The sequence below is a fragment of the Rhinopithecus bieti genome, unplaced genomic scaffold (genome assembly GCF_001698545.2).
Source record: "Rhinopithecus bieti isolate Rb0 unplaced genomic scaffold, ASM169854v2 scaffold_47691, whole genome shotgun sequence".
NCBI classification, from domain to species: domain Eukaryota; kingdom Metazoa; phylum Chordata; class Mammalia; order Primates; family Cercopithecidae; genus Rhinopithecus; species Rhinopithecus bieti.
In genome coordinates this window covers 66,326-88,355 of record NW_016818870.1, presented here as the reverse complement: position 1 = coordinate 88,355, position 22,030 = coordinate 66,326, and the positions used below count along the sequence as shown (strand labels likewise).

Genomic DNA, 22,030 nt, shown 5'->3' with positions numbered 1-22,030 from the left:
AAAGTGCTGGGATTTCAGGCATGAGCCATTGCGCCCGGCCTCCCTTGTCTTTTTAGAAAAATTTTACCTGGCCGGGCGCGGTGGCTCAAGCCTGTAATCCCAGCACTTTGGGAGGCTGAGACGGGCGGATCACGAGGTCAGGAGATCGAGACCATCCTGGCTAACACGGTGAAACCCCGTCTCTACTAAAAAATACAAAAAACTAGCCGGGCGAGGTAGCGGGCACCTGTAGTCCCAGCTACTCGGGAGGCTGAGGCAGGAGAATGGCATAAACCCGGGAGGCGGAGCTTGCAGTGAGCTGAGATCCGGCCACTGCACTCCAGCCTGGGCGACAGAGCGAGACTCCGTCTCAAAAAAAAAAAAAAAAAAAAAATTTTACCTGAGACTGGGAGAATATTAGAAGTGTGTAATCAGGCAGCCAAATGCTCTAGTAAGAATAATGATATCTTGAGGCAAGCTGCAGTCTAATGTAATGAATGCATATTAGAAATCGACTTTATTATTTCCTATCTGAAATGAATTGATACATAATAGGCCATATGTGATGTGTCTAGTGCAGCGTATCTCTATGGTCCACGTGTACTTTCTACGACAAGAATAAACAAACCTGGGAGAAATGACCAGATTTTAAATTATCATTTCACAAAGTCACGTTTCACAAAATATATTGAACTGAAGTCTTTCCTTGAAGTTGTGATGCCAGTTTCCTGTTGGAGCAGAGATTGGTCTCAGTGACTATGTGGCCTGAGGCAGGGCCTGAGGCTGGGAGGTCCAGCAGCTCAGGCAGGAGAAACGTGTGAGACTAATGGGAGCCAAGCAGGCACTTCGGTGAGAGACAGAGATGCTGACTCATGCAACAGTGAGATGTGTGCATGGCTGAGATCACACGTGTCATTTGCTTACCTGTGAAATGTGTGTGGGCATGTGACTGTGACACATCTGTTACTCAGTGAGCAGGACAGTGCTGTTTGTGGTAGGTGGTCCACACGTTAAATGGATGAGCACACAGCTTTTCACAGGTGGAATAATTGTCTCAAAGGATTTCCCTCTTAATTCACTGGGCAGAGACACTGTGTTCAAGTGGCCCAAATGACAATGTCAGTATTTTACTGATGACATTAACAGTGATTAACACCTCAGAGAGGAGCTGTTGGTGGGTGTTGTCCTTGGTCATGAGCAGATACCCAGAAAGCATGGGACAGAGGAGCAATGTGAGCTGTGGTGGCCTGGCGGGAACCTGGATGCTGGAAGGGAGCTCTGGAAGATGTTGGGCTGGGCTTTGGGGATGGGGTTGACTATTATTTTCCAGTTTCCACCTTCCCAGAACCAGTCCTATCTGCCTTTCAGGAGGAGTGCCACTCCCTCTTCCCAGATGTATGAAATACAACACACACACACACACACAGCACACACACACACACACACACAAACACAGAGGTTAGTAACCCTTTCAAAGCCTTCAAACACAGCCGTGTATATTTTATATTGTGTATATTTTACCAAGTTTCCCTGTCCTGCATCTTCTCTTCCCCTAATGCCTATCTTGAATCCTGTTCACTCTTCCCCATATGCTGCTGGTACAGACTGTATTGGTGATCACATACCGAGAACCCCCAAATCCTGAGTATCAGGAATTCCAGAATCGTCTGCTGATAAGAGCCCGGGAAGACTTTGGTGTGGAGCTGGGCCCTTCCCTGGTAAGTAGATCTCTCCCTTCCTGAGAGTCAGGCCAGGCTTTGGGGAAGGGCTTCTCTCCCAAACTCAGCATCAAGTCTTGGCTGTGAAGCAAGCCCAACTTTGGGGGGTATCCACTTCCATCCAGGATTTTCCCTTCTGCTCTAGGGAGTAGTTAGGAAGGGATGGCACTTTAGGAATGAGAGGAGGGAAGAAAGCAAACCAGTAGAGAGACTAGGTAGAAGGGAGACCCCAGAGAGTGGGGAAGGGGCCTTGCAGGACATTTGGAGAGTACTGCTGAAGTTGCCACCCCCAGATGAACCTCATCGCTGGCTGCTTCTATGATGGGATCCTGCTATATGCTGAAGTCCTGAATGAGACAATACAGGAAGGAGGCACCCGGGAGGATGGACTTCGAATTGTGGAGAAGATGCAGGGACGAAGATACCATGGTAATGAAGAGGGGTCGATGGGGGTCTGAGGGCTGATGTCAGGAATAGAGTGGGCTGAAGAAGAAACAGATGTCAGGGTCACCACAGCCTTAGTGGGGGTTAGTGAATGTGGCAGAGGTGCCCACACCTCAAGATCAGGGAGGGGCAGACTCTGAGGGAGCCGTAGGCGTGGGTGAGTGGGAGAGGAGCCCAGTGTAGAACTCACAGTAAGGACACTCTTTTCTATCTTAGGTGTAACTGGACTGGTTGTCATGGACAAGAACAATGACCGGGAGACTGACTTTGTCCTGTGGGCCATGGGAGACCTGGATTCTGGGGACTTTCAGGTGATGGGGGAGGAGGCAGGGAAGAGAGTGTGGCCTTGCAAAATCCAGCTTTCAAGGGTTCAGTGGGGGCAGAACCAAAAGTACTAGAGGAGGGACTTGTTTTATCTGCTGGTGCTGCATCCTGGCTGGGTGGTAGGCTGGGGAGAAAAGCAGCAAAACAGCTGGGGTCTGGGGAGGAGGCTGGTGGGAGTAGGCCTGTGGGCCCAGCTTTTTGCTTCCTTACAGCCTGCAGCCCACTACTCGGGAGCTGAGAAGCAGATTTGGTGGACGGGACGGCCTATTCCCTGGGTGAAGGGGGCTCCTCCCTCGGATAATCCCCCCTGTGCCTTTGACTTGGACGACCCATCCTGTGATAAAAGTGGGTGTGTGCAGGGACAGGGAGCAGCCTTCCTCCCTTTGCTTTCCATTCGTGGTCTCCACCCTTACTGACCCTCCACTCTTAACTGTGCTTCTGCCTTTACGTCTGCATCCCTCCCTCATTTCTTCCTACTCCCAAGGAATCTGTCTATGTACCTATGCACCCCATTCTCCATTCTGCCAAGTCCACACACAGTCTTCCTCAGGGTCTCTATCTCCCCTTCAGCTCCACTTTCAACTCTGGCAATTGTGGCTCTGGGCACAGGAATCACCTTCATCATGTTTGGTGTTTCCAGCTTCCTAATTTTCCGGTGAGTTCTGTGTTTCCCGCTGACCTACTCCCTACCCCCACTGCCACACAGCCTCTGGCTGAAGCCAGGTGGTCCCTATAATGTGGGATAGGGTAGCAGGTTTCTTAATTTGCTGGTTGTTTCTTAGATCCAACAGTGTCTTCCTCGCTAGCCTTTCTCTTTAGTTGTCTTTTAGCCTAGGTGTTTGTTCCACTTTTGGTTCTAGACTGGATATACTAACTAGTGTTTTTCAGTGGGGTTCAGATCAAAGGTGAATTTTCCATTGGTCTCCTTTTAGGAAAGAACTTTCACCCCCAATCTCTGTGTTTGTTAGTGAGCACAGAGCATGTGCCAGATATGCCGAGAATGCAGCCTTATCTTCCAGCCCTGTCTCTTAAGTGTAACAGTTGCAGCTTCAGGAGCTGCAGGGAAGCCCTTGCAACCCTGCTGTTGGCTTGAGGGTGGCAGGATTTGGATTGCCAGTCAACTGAGGTGTGCAGTCCTTACAGAAAGCTGATGCTGGAGAAGGAGCTGGCGAGCATGTTGTGGCGCATTCGCTGGGAAGAACTGCAGTTTGGCAACTCAGAGCGTTATCACAAAGGTGCAGGCAGTCGCCTCACATTGTCGCTGGTGAGCCCTTGTCTCAGCTGTCCCTCTGCCTCCCTCTGAGTTCCTGTCCCTTCTCACCCTGGATCTCTCCCAGCACATTGGCTTGTAATGATAGCCCCTGCACTACCACCATCATCTAATGTTCCTTTCATCCTTCCGCCTCCATGTTGCCCTTGGCCCCAGCGGGGATCCAGTTACGGCTCGCTCATGACAGCCCATGGGAAATACCAGATCTTTGCCAACACCGGTCACTTCAAGGTGAACAGTCATCTGCTTGTTCTGGTCCTCACCATTTCATCTTGTCTCATCCCCATCTGCCACCTCTGCCCCTGCACCTCTGCCGCTCATACCCCCCTCTCTGTGCCCAGCTGAGCTCCTGGATGCTTCCACTGCTCTCTAGCATTTCCTTGCACCCAGAACTTCTGATATTCATTTTCCTTTCCCCTTTCACTCCCACCATCAGGGAAATGTTGTCGCCATCAAACACGTGAATAAGAAGCGCATTGAGCTGACCCGGCAGGTTCTGTTCGAACTCAAACATGTATGTAACGGAGGATGGGTTGAGGGTGAGGGGTAAACAGGGATGGGGAAGAGGAGTGGGGAAAACTACAAAATAGTAAAGTTGGCTAGACGGGCAAGGGGTTGATTTATAAATGATTTTAAAATTGTAGATACAACTAAGAGAAAGGTCCTCGTATGTAGTGGTAAGTTTCTGTATCTAATTTTTAACTCTTCCAATTTTCTTATCCTTCCCATTGTTTTTTCTCTGCCAGATGAGAGATGTTCAGTTCAACCACCTCACTCGCTTCATTGGCGCCTGCATAGACCCTCCCAACATTTGCATTGTCACTGAATATTGTCCTCGTGGGAGTTTACAGGTGAGAGATAGGTGTAGGAGATTATGGCAGGGGTGGGGAGGGTAGACCCAAAGTTATACTGACTCTATGTCAGGTGACAACTAGTGGGACCAGGACAGACAATCTATTCCATGTCACTTACCAGGATATTCTAGAAAATGACAGCATCAACTTGGACTGGATGTTTCGTTATTCACTCATTAATGACCTTGTTAAGGTGAGTCTTCCCCACTCCTTAAAAGTTCATCCACTTTAAATCACTTCCACTGTTCTTTGATTGTGGTTTTTCTCCTTCTAGTCCTCTGAAAGTCCTGTTCTCTCATCTCCCCTTATTCCCATGGGGGCGTAATAATGGGTAAACAAGAAGTCTGGGACTCATAACTGGGAGAGTGAGTTTTCCCTGCCACAAGGAGTCCTGTGCCTGTAGAGAGTTTCTGTCTTTCTGTCTTAAATATCTCAGGTCTCTTTCCATCATCTCTTTTACTTCCAAAAGCTCATAAAATGAGTAGGGTCTCTGAACATATTTATCTCCTATATTTCCTCTCATTATTTTACTCTCTGACCAATGTTTGGCATGTCTGCCCTTTTGTTCAGAAAACTGAAATTTAAAAAAGGAACTTTTACTAGTAGAACTAAGAGAAACCAAGGAAGATTGTACTAAAAACCTTTGGTACTCTTCTGTTATACTAGGTTTCAGCTATGTTCAAATGACTCAGAGGCTCATGGATTTGTGGAACATAAAACAGAATCTTGCAGGAGTTGGACAGGTTTTCTGAAATAAGTCTCATAGCCAGTGAGCATCCCAGTGGATCACCCCATGCTGTATCTGAAGCTAGCTTTGGTTTTCTGCTAAATTCTTATGAAATTATTTAAAAAGTATTTTTTTGTGGGTGAAAATTTGCTATCAAGTGAGAGATAAAATATTAGTAAAGCCAATGTCATGCTCAACTAGAGGTGTGATGATAAATATAAGAAAAACATGACTCTTGAGAGAATAGTGATTTGGTGGAAAAGTGATTTACAACAAAGCCAGAAGCCTAATCCTGTGATTTTTGAAGGCATCCTTTGCACAGTTTCCACACAAGTAAATTCACAACTTCAGAGATTCCCAAAAGTTTTGTTGATACCAAAAGAAATAAAAAGGAAGAGTTCATAGAGATTAGAGATTAGACATTAGAGTTATGAATTAAGTCCAGAGCTAAACATTTAGACAGAAATGTTTTTCATTAGCATATTGAACCTTGTATCCTCTTTCTGTCTCACCTGAACTGACTTGGGTGGCTCCTAGGGTTTCATTTTTGGGGAGCATCATTAAGACTTTTTTTTCTTTTTCTTTTTTTCTGAGACTGGGTCTTACTCTGTCGCCCAGGCTAGAGTGTAGTGGCTAGATCACTGCTCACTGCAGCCTCGACCTCCTGGGCTCAAGTGATTCTCCCACCTTAGCCTCCTGAGTAGCTGGAACCACAGCGTGTGCTGCTGTGCCCAGCTCAGTTTTGTATTTTTGGTAGAGATGGGGTTTCGCCATGTTGCCCAGGCTCATCTTGAACTGCTGGGCTCAAGTAATCTGCCAGCCTTGGCCTCCCAAAGTGCTGGGATTATAGGCATGAGCCACTGAGCCCGGCCTTTAAGGCCATCTTTCAGCTCTTCAGAGGCAAATGTTCTTCCCTCTCTAGACCCACAGAGCCAGCAGTTTTAGGCTTCTGCACTGGCTTAGCAGATTTTGTCCATTTTCCGGGTTTTTCTGTTTTATGATGTTCTGCACTTTCTCTCTGATCCAGCATTCCCTCTAGTAGATCTTATTCCTCCTCTACCCGGACTTGCCCACCTACACATAGTTATGCATTAAAGTTTACAACTGGTCCTCCTTGGTGTATCCAGGTACTCTTGATACCTGGGTCTCAAGTCATGTCTTTCTAATTAGTAGCCAGGTATCTGAGGCCACCAGGGTTGTCATATCATTTTGGTCTTTACCCAAGTTCTGTTTTCTTCACTAATCGGAAGATTGACTGCCCTTTCCAGGGTAGTCGTTGGTAGCTCCACTTATCCATCTTTTTAAGCATTTTCCCTGTCCCTGGTGGCTGGGTGCCTGTGTCCTGCTTATGATACCAGGAAGAAACGACTCTTCTGTTCTTCCTGCTTCCTTGAGTGGAAGCTGCAAAGGATGCCTTCCAAAATCAGCTTATTATTTTTGTGGACCTAAGATCTGTAGACAGCTAGCCAGCGCCCATCTCATGGAAAGAGGGTATTCTAAGCCAGATATGATCCAGTCCCATGACTTGATCTGTATCCTGCAGGGCATGGCCTTTCTCCACAACAGCATTATTTCATCGCATGGGAGTCTCAAGTCCTCCAACTGTGTGGTGGATAGTCGTTTTGTGCTCAAAATCACAGACTATGGCCTGGCCAGCTTCCGATCAACTGCTGAACCTGATGACAGCCATGCCCTCTATGCCAGTGAGGCCCACCCCCACAACCCACTTTATATATTGCTGCTCTTTCCACCTAGAGATGGTGGGAGAGGGAGGTGGAGTGACAGTAATATAGGGATGAGCCCAGGTGGGCTTGGGGGTACCCCATTTTGGGGGACCTGGCCAGCCTGTTTCCTCTTTTCAGAGAAGCTGTGGACTGCCCCAGAACTGCTCAGTGGGAACCCCTTGCCAACCACAGGCATGCAGAAGGCTGATGTCTATAGCTTTGGGATCATCCTGCAGGAGATAGCACTTCGCAGTGGTCCTTTCTACTTGGAGGGCCTGGACCTCAGCCCCAAAGGTAAGAGTCAATCCACTACCCACAGCCTCTTCTTCCTGGGGGAACTCAGTTCCTCATCCAAACCTTTGATCACCCTCAGAGATCGTCCAGAAGGTACGAAATGGTCAGCGGCCATATTTCCGACCAAGCATTGACCGGACCCAACTGAATGAAGAGCTAGTTTTGCTGATGGAACGATGTTGGGCTCAGGACCCAGCTGAGCGGCCAGACTTTGGACAGATTAAGGGCTTCATTCGACGCTTTAACAAGTGAGAGGGCATTATGGGGCAGGGGCTTCCCAGGGATAGAAGCCTCATTAGTCCTAGTGCATGAAGTGGGGCAGGTGGGACCCTGAGGGTGGGTTGGATAGGAAGTCCTAGGAGTCTTCAGAATCTTAGAGCAAGTGCCATAATCTGGCCTCCCCACAGGGAGGGTGGCACCAGCATACTGGACAATCTCCTGCTGCGCATGGAACAGTATGCCAATAACCTGGAGAAGTTGGTGGAGGAACGCACACAGGCCTATCTGGAGGAAAAACGCAAGGCTGAGGCTCTGCTCTACCAAATTCTACCCCAGTGAGACTTTGTCCCCCTTCCTGAATTTTCCTTTGGGATTCTGCTCTGTTGGGCTCTGCCTCATCAGGCACCTGAGAACTCGCCTCCCAACCCTCAGAATGCTGCTGGCCACAGGGAGTCCCCCTGGCTGTAGATTTTTTGCTGTCATTCTGTCTTTGCATCAGCTGTGCTGCCTTCTTACTGGCTTCCCATCCCTTCTTACAACACTGCTCTACCATGCCCTTGCTTCAGCAAGTGTATGTAAAACAGTCCCAACTTGAGACAGCTCCCATGCACAGGGATCCCCTCAAAAGCCCCCGCCACTTATGGGCCTTACCTTGCATTAGACTGTAATGTCTTCCCAGCCACTTTCCTCCCTCCCACTTGCAAAGCCCAGCTTTCTTGTTTCAGCTCATATCTGCTGCAGCCACATGCACCTTCCCTCTCTCTTCTGCTCCTACTCTCTTGGAGTTTGGCTCACACAGCACCCTTGCTTCCTAGTTCAGTGGCAGAGCAGTTAAAACGGGGAGAGACTGTACAGGCTGAGGCCTTTGACAGTGTTACCATCTACTTCAGTGACATTGTTGGCTTCACAGCATTGTCAGCAGAGAGCACCCCCATGCAGGTGAGAGCCATGGGTGAGAGGTGGCGGGTGGGGTCGGGTGGGTAGGGACCTGGGGAAGCCTCACTGATAACAGGGAAGATGAGTTTGTTCTAGAGTTCCCACATCTTGTGATGGCTCGTGGGTTAAGAATTCTTAGAAAGTTGGGTACCAGTTTCAGGGCCTCTGCTTTTCTATCCCTTTTAGGTAGTGACACTTCTTAATGACCTGTATACCTGCTTTGATGCCATAATTGACAACTTTGATGTCTACAAGGTGAGAGCTGGGGTGGCTCTTCAATAGAAGACTCTTTAATAGAGACCCCCTTTGAAAGCCAGTCTCCCTGAACCCCACACACCTTACCCACCTCATGATCAGCTTTCCCTCCAGGGGCCCCAGCATCCTGGTGCTGGAGTGTACTTTGTAAACAGATGTAGCTCTAGCACTGTCATTGTACACTCCAGTCAAATTTCTTGTGAATCCTTTGGCTTCCCTAATCAGAACCATCATGAGATTTAGCTCCTATCTCCCTGGAGTATAAATACAGCCTATCCAACATTTCTCTCCAGTCTTCTCCAGACATGGAAGAATCATATAGGATGTGGGTCGAGACTGATTTAGTGGGGTGAGGGAAAATATATTTTAAAAAGCAAAACTTTTTGTTGAAGTCATTGAGTTGGATTTATTGTCCTTGGAAGTAAAAATCATCTGAATTTGAATATTGGCTTGTTACTAACTGTGTGGCCTTATAGGTAAGTAACAGAATCTCCCTGAGCCTCAGTTGTTTTATCTGTAAGATGGGAATAATAGATTTGTTGTATGGAAAGTGCCTAACATTGTTTGACATGTGGCAGAACAATGACATTCATTCTCTTATATACCTTTGGTACAATTACCAACATCAAATGCCTGCTTTCCTCCTCTCTGACAGTTTGGGCTGTCTGGTCATTTCATTGGGCCTGCTTTACCTCCTCGCCAGCCTCTGTCCTCTTGAGTTTAGCCTGTTTTCTTGCTTCCCATTTCCTGATGGCAGAGCCTATTTGTCCATGTCCTGCTGCAGACAGGGTGTTCATTCATTCAGCAAATGTTTACTGAGTATTCACCAGGTGCTGGGTGGAGAAAGAGGACTTAAAGATTCCCTTGACATCTCGTCTCCCCTAGACTCTTAGGACCACGGCACTTATTTTCTAGTCAATATTCTGGCCTCCAGGATGTCAGGATGATTAATCATGGTGTCCAGCTTGTCTCCCTCTACTCTTTCCCATTCCCATGGATACAAATAGAGGTGACCTTTTAATCCCCCTCTCAATCAGGTGGAGACGATTGGGGATGCTTACATGGTGGTATCTGGCCTCCCAGGCCGAAATGGTCAACGGCATGCACCAGAAATTGCTCGTATGGCCCTAGCATTACTAGATGCAGTTTCTTCCTTTCGCATCCGCCACCGACCCCATGACCAGCTGAGGCTACGCATAGGGGTCCATACTGGTAAGGCTGACTCTCACTTCAGCCCTAGTCTCCACCTTTCCCAGACTCTCCCAACCTGTTTCTTCTCATAGGGCCAGTCTGTGCTGGGGTTGTTGGCCTGAAGATGCCCCGTTATTGTCTTTTTGGAGACACAGTGAACACTGCTTCTCGAATGGAGTCTAACGGTCAAGGTAAGACACTAGCCCTCAACCCCACTGTTGGCCTCAATTTATCTTGCCATTTTCTTCTTTTCATAGTTCCTCCAATCTCTTAATCTGAGAGACCATAGTTCCTTAGTGTTGCATCCTTGGGCATATTTTGGTTCTAATAGATATGCATTGGGAGGTCTGGGAGCTTCCCTGGAATGGTTGGTCGGGCACGGTGCTATACAGTATCACCGATTCTTTGCCTTTTCTTTTATTCCTCTTTCCACCATCCTCCCTATCCCACCCACCCCAGCGCTGAAGATCCATGTCTCCTCTACCACCAAGGATGCCCTAGATGAGCTAGGATGCTTCCAGCTAGAGCTACGGGGAGATGTGGAAATGAAGGTGATGGCAGGCCATGGGGAGGGAGGCATGGGAAAGGGGGGTGAAAGTGATTATGGGAATCATGGGAAAGAGAGGGAGACAAAGGGACTAACGCTGAAGCATCTGAATCATGTCCACTCTCCCACTTCCAGGGAAAAGGAAAGATGCGAACATACTGGCTCTTAGGAGAGCGGAAAGGACCTCCTGGACTCCTGTAAACCCCCATTCTTCCCAAGTCAGACAGTCTCCTGCTGCTGGTACCTGGGTGGGCAGTGGCCACCATGTCTGCACACACCAGAAATGGACATTCTCATATGTAATGGAAAACAGCCACAAAAAACCTACCTTATATGGAAGTTGTAGCCCTCTGCAGCTCAACCCTGTACATATACCTGTCCCACTCTGGCTTGGTCCCCTTCCTCCCTACTTTCTGTAAATATCTGTATCTAAACCAGAATATTTTGGTCAAATATAAAACAATAATAAAAAAAGTTCTGATGTCACAGTGTGGGATGGGGCAATCCCAAGGAAAGGTTGTGGGGTATGCACGCAGTGACTCACAGAATCACTAAATTAGCAGTCTCGGGATGAGAGAGAACCCTTTATGTAAAGCCTCTTCAAGTACAGCAAGAATTAACTTTCTCCTGACCTCTCTAGTGCAGACAGAAATAGATTCCATATTCCATATCCCACTTCCCTCCTCACCCCTGACAGGAGTCATTCACCCCCTCCACCACCCAGCCTTCCTCCCTGACAGGAAAGGGAAGAGATTTCTCCCAATTGGTGGGGGTAATTCTCAGGTTCATAGGGCAAAAGTTGCCCCAGAGACAGGGGTACTGGTGTTGAGAAGCTGCAGTTCTTCCGGAAAGGTGTATCCAATGTCCTGATGTTACTGACACCCTGGAGGAGTGCCAGGATGAGGATGGATCTCGCTTTCCCCAAGCCAGAACAAAACAACTCTGCCCTACCTTTCCTGCCCCACTCTGCCCCCAACACCTAGTCACCCTCACACACCGGTAGCTGTGGTGCCCTCTGTATCCAGAAGGTCTCAGGCTGCTCCTGGCGGTAGTCGTGAGGCTGTGAGGGAGGGTACTGAGTAACTCCTGGCCTTCAGCCCTCTCTCTCAACCTCTGGGCCAGGTACTTGACCACAGCCGGTCAGAGCCCAGCTGTGCAAGTGGCAGGGGGTGGGGAATGGGTTCTCACCTTTGTTGGGGCAGGAGTCCCTGATTGCACCAGCTCCATTCGGTAGTCATGGTGTGTCACAGACTCGACCTCAAAGAGCTTCCTTGTGGGTTCCTGTTCTGCCTGTACCTCTTTACTATGTAGCCCAAGAGGTGTCAAGGTCATTCTCACCCAGTTTTTCTCCTCCCCCTCCCTCTTCCCTTTTACCCAATCCCTTACCAGATCTGATGCTGCAGAAGCATCTCCAGCATGGCTTCACGCTTCCCTGTGAGAGGGCGGAGGGTGGGCAGGGTGGGCCTGGTTAAGAAGGAGGCCCAGAAGAAACTAACTTGAGAAAAGGAAGAAAGACCTTGGGGTTCTGCCCTTATATCCATTGGACAATCCACAGCCCCACCAGCAATTCCTTCCTCTTTTTCCCTCTGACTATTGGACTCGTTCTGGCCTATACTTTCTCACATTTCACACCTCGAAGTGGCCAATAGACATTTCCTGGTGGCTGGTAGGAGTCTTTCTGGGTGGTGCTGCGGGGCATGGGTGACTTTAGTTGCATAGTCAGCAGTCCCCGGTGTCCGTGTCGGAAGAAAAAACTCTCAGAGCCATCCTGCACGCTTGGGACTTGATCCAGGTGGTTGGTGGCTCTCTGTGGATCCCAAGTTGAATGACTATAATATCCCTTCTGGTACCCACCCTTACGTAAACTACTGCCTCCCCTAAGAAACTGAGGGCAGCCTTCAAGAAAAGGGAGCAGGCCAAAACTTTAATACCTCTTCCTCCCAGTTGTAGAGGAGGCACTGGCCCCGTGGCAATGTTTCATAGTGAATTGTAGGCTTCCCTTTAATGTCTGGGGGTTTCCATAGTCCTCGAGCACCCGGTTCTAAGACTTGCAAAAATTCCCAAGGTGGTTGTTTCTGGGGCTCCCACGGGCAGTGCTGACTCCAGGAGGTATAGTTAGGGACCCGATCTGCCCCCAGGTTTCTGAACCCTGGAGGAATATAGGGGCTAAGCTCAGAGTCAGGGCCAGTGCCTGGACCAGGCCCAGAGGCAGGACCAGGATGAGAGCCAGAGCCATGACCAGGACCAGAGCCAGGACCAGGACCAGAGCCAGAGACAGGGACAGAGCCACAGCCCGGACCAGAGCCAGAGCCAGGGACAGAGCCATGACCAGGACCAGAGCCAGAGCCAGAGCCATGGCCAGCACCTGAGCTGGAGCCAAGAACAGGCCCAGAGCTAGAGCCTGGAACAACGCCAGAGTTAGAACTATGGTCGGTTGTACTGCAAGGGTCCTGAGCAATACAGGAAACATAGACGGGCTCAAAGCCAAGACTCCCATGGGCTCTATTGTGGGTAAAGCTGGGTCCCGCACAGGGCTCCCCAAGAAGGCTGGGGTCAGAGGATGGCTCCATGAACTCAGAGCAGGGAGCTGGAGTCTTTGTAGATAATGCAGCTGCTTTGGTGGTGGTGAAGGCTGCAGTAGCTGCAGCAGCTGATGCAGCCGCTGCAGCTGCTGCGGTTGCAGCTGCCAGGGCCGACCTAGGACCGTCATCTGAAGAAGGAAACGGTTCCGAAGTGGGCTCCAGTCCTTCGGAGCTGGGCTGTATGTCTAAAGATCTGAAAGAAAGCAAACACAAGGCTGTCAAAAGCGCAGCAGAGGAAGTCCGCTGACCTTCCTCATCCCCTTCTGCCTGCAGCCAGAGCTGCGGCTCTCACCGCGACCGCGATCCCTCCGTAGACTCGTTGGTCTCCATCTTCAGACTCGCGCTACCGGGTTGCCATAGAGACAGCAAACAACTCCTGGAGCCTGCGCAGAAGTAGAGCTAGGCGGACTTGCAGGTGGGGGTGGAGGCAAGTCCTCTGCGGGGCGGAAGTCTTTAGCCTAGTGCTGTCAGGGAGGACCGCTTTCCGGTCCCGGCGGCAATCCGCCTCAGACTGGGTTTTAGGGTTCCGCTGGCTTAAGACCTCGCCCTCCACGCCCGAACAGTCTTTGCGGTTTTCTAAGGTGATGCTTTATGGGGATATGTTGTAAACAGGCACAGGCCTGTGGCATTAGGTAACAGCCTACTTGGTGTTTGCAGAGAGGCAACAGTAGCTTCCCTTTAGTTTGCTTAGTTCATTCTCAAAAGTGAGTAGGGTCTTTAACAAATGTTAAGGTTGAAAATAAACAAACTAGCTTGAGCAAAATGGTGAGACATGGAATAGTGAAAAGGCAGCCGCTTTTGTTTGGGTGATTACTCCTCCTCTAATAAAAGATCCTCATATTGACAACCCTCCTCCTAAGCCCCTTAGAACCTGGTTTGACCTCTGACGAAGGGCCAGGATGGGCTTTCAGTTTTTCTGGCTTTCAGTTTCTTCCTACTCATTTAGGCTCATTCCTACTGTTAACTTTTCTAGAAGCTTGACCTAGGGTGGACCACTTGTCAAGAAGACTTACATATCTGCAGGCAACCTTTAACCACAGGTTGGACCCTCCTCAGTGTCTTTCACTCAGACCAGTCAAGGGGTATCATAGCCCTGAATCAGTTTTCTTTCCCCTTTGTGGTATAAAATTTTATATTAAAGACAGGAGAGCATAATTAAGGGATAACAGTTTTATTAGCATCACAGGGTCAATTTTTCCCTTTCCATCCAAGCATCCAGAGTCTGGTGTCCTTTGGTCAGTTGGCAGGTTCAACCTGGAGGCCACTGGAGCTGCCGGCCCCCAAGTACATGAATGTGCAGATGATACACAGATTGTGCACCCAGCTTCCCATCGTTGATCACTGAAATTGAGCTTGGGGTTAGGGAGTCAGGATCATGGCAGAGGTCAAAGAATGAAGATCATATTGAGAAGTAGGAATGAGAATTCATAGGTGAGGGCCAAAAGTCACTCACCAAGTCGGTATCCATCTCCCAGGCCCTCGGCCTTTGCTATCTTCTTGGCCACAAGGAGTAGGTGTCCTAGAAGCTATAGGGAGAGCAGAGGGACATTGGTGGTTTCATTCACAGGGAGCAAGACCTCTAGCTGGGTCCAGGGCTCTTCCCAGCCAAACCCTGGCCCTGTTCTTCCCACCTGCTGGTCTTCTTCTTCAGCCTGGCTAATCCGAGGAATGGGCTTCTTAGGAATGACCAGGAAGTGCACAGGAGCCTGAGGGGCCACATCACGGAACACAAGACACTGGGGGCAGTGATAGGCCAGAGGCCACATTACTTCAACAGGGTGGATGGTATCTACAACATTCCTAAGGGGATGGGTCCTAAGGGCACCCCACCTGCTGGTCCTCATAAAGAATGTCAGCTGGGAGGCTCCTGTCCAGGATACGGGAGAAGATGGTTGGGGCTGCTCCCCCAGGAGTTGCCTGTTGGGCCTTGGCCACTTCATTCCCATCAGTCACACCTGCAGCTCCTCGGACCTGAAGGTGGATCGACCATATTCAATGGAGGGAGCTGGCAGAAGCTGTGCTCTGGTAGTTGTTAACTTCGTCTTTCTAAGAACCTATTCGTGGTTCCCACCCAGGAGGAAAATCCCTGAATTTCAGAGCACCAGCAGCAAAGGGTAGGGCCAGATGGTGCTGGACCTGGTTAGATAACAGGCAGTATTATTATCCAGGATTCAGCAGTGCAGTTGATTCCTGCTCACATGTCTATGAAATATAGCACTGTTTAGGGAAAGGATCTAGAATGAGATACTGGGGATTTTGGTCTCAGTTCCTATCTTACCACACCACTGAATTACCTCAGATAAATTCCTTCTCTCAGCTTCTAAAATAAAGGGTGGTTTCCATAATCTCTTACGATGGCTTGAATCTCTTTCCACTCTCACCTTGTTAGTACATTTCCACTTATTTCCGTTACTTCTTTTCTGATCTTTAAGCCTTGTCGCCTGTTTTATTTAGGTTTTAATACAATCACCCTGTTTGACACTAGTTGACCCCTCATCTGGATGTCACATGTGACTCTGCATTTTAACTCTTGTCCCTTGAATGAGTGGAGGTAAGAGTTCAGCTAAGTGACCTCTGCTTCCCTAGCCCCAGGGGACTGCGGGTAAGGCAGTCCCAGTTTCCAGGGGATTCAGAGAAGGCTGACGTCAGTGCATCACGCTGGGGGAGAATGGGACGGAATGAATTCTCTGACCTCCAAGCCGCTTCTGGCAAGTGCAGAAGAGAGGTTAAAACTAGTGCTCATTAGGAGGCCTAAGGCCTGACGAGGGCAGAGCACTGGCTCCAAGAAGAGAAGGCTCATTTCCTGCAGGGGGCACCGGGCCAGCCGGGCCGCAGGCAGTGGAAAGAGGCGGCAGCCGCTGTAGTGACCCTGTCCCGACCTCGGCGACCGGGCCTGCGCAGGGCGGGGATCATCACTAGCCCGTTCTCTGCAGCTACCAGTCCGACCTCACGGCACAGCCCCGAAGCTTGTGCCTCGGAGGGGCAGAGGCCACAGACAGGACCTCTGCGCGGCTCTGCGCGCCTTCGGTGGCCCTGGCCCCGGATGGCTTCGGGGCCCGCAGGACCCCCTACTCGCTCCCGCGCCACTTCTCACCTGCCCCCCGCGCGCCCCCGTGGCCGCCACGGCTCTGCGCGCCGCGCGCAACCCGGCGGCCAGCACCACGACTGCCGCCATCTTCCCGGAGCCGCGGGAACCTCTCCCCCGGGTCAGCACTCGGCTCCGCGGCCGGCCGGGGGTGGGGAGTCCGGGAGCGGGGAAGCGGGGTAGCGACGGCCGGGCGAGCCCTGCTACCCCATTGGAGCGCGCCCCTGGGCACGATTAGCCCCATTGGCTCTGCAGCCACTTTGGAGGCGGGCTCTTTTCATCTCATTGGCTGCTTCTACCAACGCGAGGACAATTTTCCATTCCATTGGCTTCGTCTTCTAGCCCGTGTGAACGTTCTTTTCCCATTGGATCCCCTAACTAGTTTCGCTGTGAGAGAAACTTCCACTCCATTGGAAGGATTAAGGAGACTGGAGGTGGGATTTTCTCCTAGTTGGATTTGATACACAACCCTGGCTTCTAGGTTGCGGCTCCCGAGTGGGTGGGGCTTTTCGTTCTTGGTTCGTCCTCTTCAGGTCTGGTTCCTATTGGTGCGCGGGGAGGAAGGGGGCGTGGCTCCGTCACCTGCAGCAGAAAGGGCTATTTTAGACCCTCTCGCTGCTTTGGCCAGGAGGAGGGCGGGGCTCTGGGGGCATCCGGCGCTTATTGGCTCCAAGAACCACCCGATGAGGCTAAAGGTGAACGGGGATGAGGTGTGTTTTTTTGTTTTTGCTTGTTTGTTTTAACTGGCGGGGCTTGATGCGCAGCATTTTCTCCACAAGGGCAGTTTCAGTCCCTTGAGCACTTTGGAGATTTTAATGTACTTATCTAAGGGAAATTCTTCCTTAATTCTATGTTCTTGTTAACGCATTGACTCCATAGGTTAAAAATTCTGTGGTTTTTGCATTTTTTTTTTTTTTTTTTTTTTGAGCAGGCGGAGATAGTGTCCTATCTTGCCGCACAACTATTATAATAAGCAAAGGAGTATGTATTCATTGTTCTTTTCTAATCAGAAAAGGTGTGTGATACAGTTAGCTCGGTGCCTGGCGTTTTCTTTTTTTTTTTCTTTTTTTCTTTTTCTTTTCTTTTTTTTTTTTTTTTGAAGACGGAGTCTTGCTCTGTCGCCCAGGCTGGAGTGCAGTGGCGCGATCTCGGCCCACTGCAAGCTCCGCTTTCCGGGTTCACGCCATTCTCCTGCCTCAGCCTCCCCAGTAGCTGGGACTACTGGAGCCCGCCAACACGCCCGGCTAATTTTTTGTATTTTTAGTAGAGACGAGGTTTCACCATGTTAGCCAGGATGGTCTCCATCTCCTGACCTCGTGATCCTCCCGCCTCGGTCTCGCAAAGTGCTGGGATAACAGGTGTGAGCCACCGCGCCCGGCCGGTGCCTGGCGTTTTCAATGAGTCAGGTTTGCGCTGCTGGAATATATATTTTTGACATAAGAAACGTGGGGTCACAAAATACTAATGTTCTCAGACACTAAGTAAGTTTTAGTCTGACATCACATAGAACAAGTTACCACTGTGTTTCTTTGGTTTTTCTTTTTTTCTTTTTTTTTTTTTTTAACACATGGCCTGATACATATAGGTGCTCAGTAGTTGTTGAATGAATAACATCTGGTGTTTCCTGTCATTTTTTCACGATATGTAATACTATGTATTGCATATGATACTAACCCATGTGTAATCAATTTTTCATATTTGTACAGTCTACGTAAATATAGTCTGTATTAGCTGCTTGTTATTTCCTTCAATGAGTTTATCATAGAGTATTAATAGAGTAATCCTAACTCTATTGTTGACTATTAGTTGAATTAGTTTCAGGTGAATGGTTATGGTGCATATAACTACTGTCGGCAAACTCTCTTCTAGAGATAGTACAATCTCTTTTGTATAGCTATATTATTGTGAGAAAGTCCTTTCTCCTCCAAAGGGCAGACATTTGATTCTGTGATTTTTCCCAGGGATCCTAGCAGTCCAGATTACATTCCTTCCTTTGGAGGAACAGATGGCCCCCTAATTGTGAGGAAATGTAGAATGGCCTCTTCTCTGGGCCCCAGAGGTTGCAGTTCTCTGTGGTGCCTCGGGGACACTGGGAGACCCTAGAATTGTCCTGGAGAAGGGCAAGAGATTAGTGGATCTGGGATCTAGGAAGAGGAAGGAAGCCAGTCTGGAGGATAGGTGGATACAAAGCACTTTGAAATTAGTTATTTCTTTGGTTCTCATAGAAAGCAGGCAACACAGAGGTTATTCCTATTTTACAGGTTCAGAAACTCAGCCTAAAGAGGGACAGTCACTTGCGTGGGGTCACAGAGCCTATTAGTGTTAGAATCTCCTACTCCCATAAGAACCTATGGACTTCCTAGTCACTTCCCACATTCACTGATTTTGATCCCTGCCCCACAGTCTTCTCTACTCCAAGCACTTATCACCTACAGTTGCCCTCATCTGAAAGGTGTTATGCTCTGCAGCCTCTGAACACTGTCTCCTGCACTTCAACCCCTGCCCCTATGTCTGCTACTGTACCTCATTAGAGACTTCTCTTCCTTTGACTGCTCCCGTTTTCAATCTGACATTTGCCTCCTGGCATCACTTTCTTTCCCTTTTGGTACCGTATGCTCCCTTCACATCCTCACGCCTTCTTTTGCTTAGTTTTCCTGATCATCCTCCCTGATACCCTCACATCATCAACCCATTAACTATTTGGCTTCTCTGCTCCTCTAACTAGGTTCTCACTTCCAACCATGCCCAAATCCTAAACTACCCACTGATCAGGTTTTTCTCCAGTTTCCTACATTAGCCTTCCCAAACCTTCCCTTTTCTTCTCTTGTCTCCTACTCCCTACTCTTATCCCTCTCCCCCTGGACCCCCAGCCATTGGCCTTATCTCCTACTTCACAGGGCATATAGAAGCCATCAGAGGGGAACTTCCACAGATTCTTGTTCCCTGAAACTCTGGGAAGGCTCCGTCTTCTTCCTTCGTCTTGGTCATAGGAAGTGGTGTTTCTCCTGTCCAGAGCAAATCCCTTTACCTCCACTTTGACCTCATCCCTTTCCTCCGTCTCTGGGATCTTGTCTCACCAGGTATCTCTTCTCTCTCTTCTGGGCCCTTCAAGGTCCTTTAGTCTACTGGCCTCTTTTCCTTTTCCTTTCTATAAAAGTGCTTCCTTGACCCCACAACTCCCTCTGGATATTGTCTGACTTAAGCTTTTTTTTTTTTTTTTTTTTTTTTGAGACGGAGTCTCGCTCTGTCACCCAGGCTGGAGTGCTGTGGCCGGATCTCAGCTCACTGCAAGCTCCGCCTCCCGGGTTCACGCCATTCTCCTGTCTCAGCCTCCCGAGTAGCTGGGACTACAGGCGCCGCCAGGATGGTCTCGATCTCCTGACCTCGTGATCCGCCCGTCTCGGCCTCCCAAAGTGCTGGGATTACAGGCTTGAGCCACCGCGCCCGGCCACTGACTTAAGCTTCTTTACAAGACTCCTTGAAACTCACTGCTATTTGACTCCTGCCTCCACTGCACCAGTGTGAAACTGCACTCTCTGAAGCTTCCAGAGATCTTCTAACTGTAAAACCCAATGGATACTTTTCCGTCTTTGTCTTAATTGGTGCCCCAACTGCATCTAACATCACTTCCCACTCTATCCTTCTTGAAACTTCCTCCCTTTTGGTTTCCTCGAAGCCACTTTCCTTCAAGCAGGCAGCTTGAATGTGGGTATGATGGAGGCAGATGGCCAGATCCAGGCTTTCTCCTGTGCCTAATAGTTGTCAACTCTAAGTTACTAGGCAGTCTCTCCCTGGGCTGGGATCTACCTGCCCCATATGGAGCCAAGTCAGGTTCCAGTGACTCCTCTTTTATTGCTGATCTGGGCCAGACTCACAAAGGTCTGTGCCAGTTGCTGACAGTGTCTGTCCCTGGAGGAGGGAAGAGCAGAGGTGAAAGGGTCAGGTGTGGGGGTCAGAAGGGAGGCCAGGCTGGAGGTTGTGTGAGGCAGGGAGTCCCGGGGGACTAGGGTGGGAGCTGGGAAGGCCAGAGGGCCCCTGTATCTGCAGGGCCTCGAAGTCAGAGTTGCTGAGGATGGCTTCTCGGAGCACAGACATCTCTGCAAAAGGTACATAGTCTGCTCCTGGGGGTGAAAACCAGTGCAGATATGGGATGCAGGTAGGTGGGTGGTGGGGAGGTGGGCTGAGGAAGCACGCTAGTCCTGGAGGGGATGATTGAGGATGAGAGTGCCTTCCTGCCTGGCCTTCTGACTATAGACCCTGGAATGGCCCCCTGTCCCAGGTTTCTGCCTCACCGTGAGGTCTCCCCCCTCGTCGCCGGGTCCTCTGGGTCTCAAAGAAAGTCTCATGTTCCTCCCAGCGCCGGTCACAGGCCGCACAGAGGAAATTAGACTCGAAACAGCCGCAGCAACAGCCTGGGGCAAAATTGCAACCAAGAAGCGTTTAGGAAATGGTGGTATCCCCAGGAGCTGATCACATTCTCATCTCTTCCTCAGTGACCGCATGTGCAAGGCTCTCATACTCGCTCCCGTCATTATCCCCAGACTGCATCCTATCCCCACCTACCCTGTTCCCAATACACCTCTTGCCCTGGAAGTTACCATGATGCCTGCAGGGATGGGACCCAGTGGCTGCATGTTCTTCGTGGCTGTGTTTGCAGCAACATTGGGCCCTCCAGGCCTTGGGGTCAAAGGTGGCCCGTCTCTTGAGCCAGAACTCACCCACCTCCTCTGGGCGTGATGGGATAAAGCAGAACATGAGGCAGCGGCACTGGCTCACCTTGCAGGGCACCGATACGTCTGTGGGATTGGGGATGGATGGTAGGGTTAGACCAGTATCTGAAAGGACTTTGCCTTCTTGTGCCAACCCCATCCTCCATCCCCACCACCCCCTACGCACTCAAACATGCTTTTTTTTTTTTTTTTTTGAGACGGAGTTTTGCTCTGTCACCCAGGCTGGAGTGCAGTGGCATGATCTCAGTTCACTGCAACTTCCACCTCCTGGCTTCAAGTGACTCTCCTGCCTCAGCCTCCTGAGTAGCTGGGACTACAGGTGCGTGCCACCACGCCCGGCCAATTTTTTGTATTATTATTATTATTTTAGTAGAGACGGGGTTTCATCATGTTAGCCAGGATGGTCTTGATCTCCTGACCTTATGATCTGCCCGCCTCTGCCTCCCAAAGTGCTGGGATTACAGGGGTGAGCCACTGCGCCCAGCCACATGCTCTCTCTCATACTTCCCAAGACATGACAGAGTACAGTTATTCCTCCACACTCAAGAGGGGCTGGTCAGTTCTCCCCTACCTGAGATGATCCGGTGCTCTCTCAACAAGTGTCCACAAAAGCATCTGGACTCATCCCCAATCCGGAAACAGTCCCATAGGTAATGGGGCAGCGCCAGCCAATGTAGAGACCTAGGTGTGCAGGATTAATAAGGAAAAGTGAGAAGTAAAAAAATTCTAAGCTCCCCAAGGTGTTCTTACCTATCCCTTGATGGGGTGAGTGGGTGGGGGGAACTTACCTCTCCCCACCCCAGGTATCTTTATCTCCACCTGAAAGTCCTCACCTCTACCCCTTAGATTTTCTTTTCCTTGGGATTTTCTCATTACCCACAAGTGTCTTCAGTTCTCTTTCTACCCAGGATCCACTCCATCTCTGTCAGCCTGCCAGAGATGACTCAAGAGAGTCTTCGGTTTCTGAGCAGGAAGATTATAGATGAAATTTTGTTTGAGGATGAACATGAATCTCACTGAGTTCTCTGTGACCACAGGGATTCTCATCTCCTCTCCTGATCCCACTAAAGCCCAACTTTGCTTTGTTTTCTTGAAGTGTCTAAGGTGAAGGAAAGGGAAGATGATTGGCCAAGTGTACAGACAATGGGATT

At 49.7% G+C, this 22,030-nt stretch overlaps 4 protein-coding genes across 12 annotated transcripts in view; 1 reads left to right on the top strand and 3 right to left on the bottom strand.

Annotated features, from left to right (window-relative positions):
• NPR2 (natriuretic peptide receptor 2) overlaps positions 1-10,968 on the top strand; it is an 18,625-nt gene extending 7,657 nt beyond the window's left edge. Inside the window, exons 3-22 of one of the 2 annotated variants that reach the window (XM_017857727.1) lie at positions 1,584-1,697; positions 1,991-2,126; positions 2,358-2,452; positions 2,678-2,810; positions 3,036-3,120; positions 3,609-3,729; positions 3,892-3,966; positions 4,172-4,249; positions 4,482-4,586; positions 4,711-4,782; positions 6,860-7,019; positions 7,179-7,334; positions 7,414-7,582; positions 7,742-7,888; positions 8,369-8,492; positions 8,676-8,744; positions 9,782-9,956; positions 10,028-10,126; positions 10,395-10,486; positions 10,618-10,968. In XM_017857727.1, coding sequence (XP_017713216.1) covers positions 1,584-1,697; positions 1,991-2,126; positions 2,358-2,452; positions 2,678-2,810; positions 3,036-3,120; positions 3,609-3,729; positions 3,892-3,966; positions 4,172-4,249; positions 4,482-4,586; positions 4,711-4,782; positions 6,860-7,019; positions 7,179-7,334; positions 7,414-7,582; positions 7,742-7,888; positions 8,369-8,492; positions 8,676-8,744; positions 9,782-9,956; positions 10,028-10,126; positions 10,395-10,486; positions 10,618-10,683 — 2,271 coding nt within the window. In that variant the 3' untranslated portion in view covers positions 10,684-10,968. The remainder of the gene's footprint in view (positions 1-1,583; positions 1,698-1,990; positions 2,127-2,357; positions 2,453-2,677; positions 2,811-3,035; positions 3,121-3,608; positions 3,730-3,891; positions 3,967-4,171; positions 4,250-4,481; positions 4,587-4,710; positions 4,783-6,859; positions 7,020-7,178; positions 7,335-7,413; positions 7,583-7,741; positions 7,889-8,368; positions 8,493-8,675; positions 8,745-9,781; positions 9,957-10,027; positions 10,127-10,394; positions 10,487-10,617) is intronic. The other variant, XM_017857728.1, reaches the window with a different exon arrangement.
• Positions 10,969-11,045: 77 nt separating this feature from the next.
• Positions 11,046-13,498, bottom strand: SPAG8 (sperm associated antigen 8). Of its 2 annotated transcripts, XM_017857737.1 has the most exons (7): positions 13,357-13,498; positions 12,414-13,257; positions 12,115-12,289; positions 11,869-11,914; positions 11,671-11,785; positions 11,480-11,542; positions 11,046-11,365 (listed from the first exon to the last, which is right to left on the bottom strand). In XM_017857737.1, exons 1-7 carry the CDS (start codon positions 13,392-13,394, stop codon positions 11,183-11,185), a joined length of 1,464 nt encoding a protein of 487 aa, XP_017713226.1. In that variant the 5' UTR covers positions 13,395-13,498; the 3' UTR covers positions 11,046-11,182. The 2 variants fall into 2 exon arrangements, with proteins under 2 accessions (XP_017713226.1, XP_017713227.1); XM_017857738.1 differs by lacking the exon at positions 11,480-11,542 and having other exon boundaries at positions 11,054-11,365.
• A 721-nt stretch (positions 13,499-14,219) lies between these two features.
• Positions 14,220-16,739, bottom strand: HINT2 (histidine triad nucleotide binding protein 2). 2 transcript variants are annotated; one of them, XM_017857788.1, is made up of 5 exons: positions 16,159-16,739; positions 14,895-15,035; positions 14,696-14,800; positions 14,518-14,590; positions 14,220-14,405 (listed from the first exon to the last, which is right to left on the bottom strand). In XM_017857788.1, exons 1-5 carry the CDS (start codon positions 16,237-16,239, stop codon positions 14,314-14,316), a joined length of 492 nt encoding a protein of 163 aa, XP_017713277.1. In that variant the 5' UTR covers positions 16,240-16,739; the 3' UTR covers positions 14,220-14,313. The 2 variants fall into 2 exon arrangements, with proteins under 2 accessions (XP_017713277.1, XP_017713279.1); XM_017857790.1 differs by having other exon boundaries at positions 14,696-14,770.
• Positions 16,740-17,477: 738 nt separating this feature from the next.
• Positions 17,478-22,030, bottom strand: part of FAM221B (family with sequence similarity 221 member B) — a 15,072-nt gene continuing 10,519 nt past the window's right edge. For 2 of the 6 annotated variants that reach the window (XM_017857782.1, XM_017857784.1), the window contains 3 exons: positions 20,748-20,945; positions 20,442-20,561; positions 20,067-20,270 (listed from right to left, as the gene is read on the bottom strand). In XM_017857782.1, the coding sequence (XP_017713271.1) occupies positions 20,089-20,270; positions 20,442-20,561; positions 20,748-20,945 (500 nt within the window). In that variant the 3' untranslated portion in view covers positions 20,067-20,088. The other 4 variants (XR_001882501.1, XM_017857785.1, XM_017857786.1 and 1 more) reach the window with 4 other exon arrangements.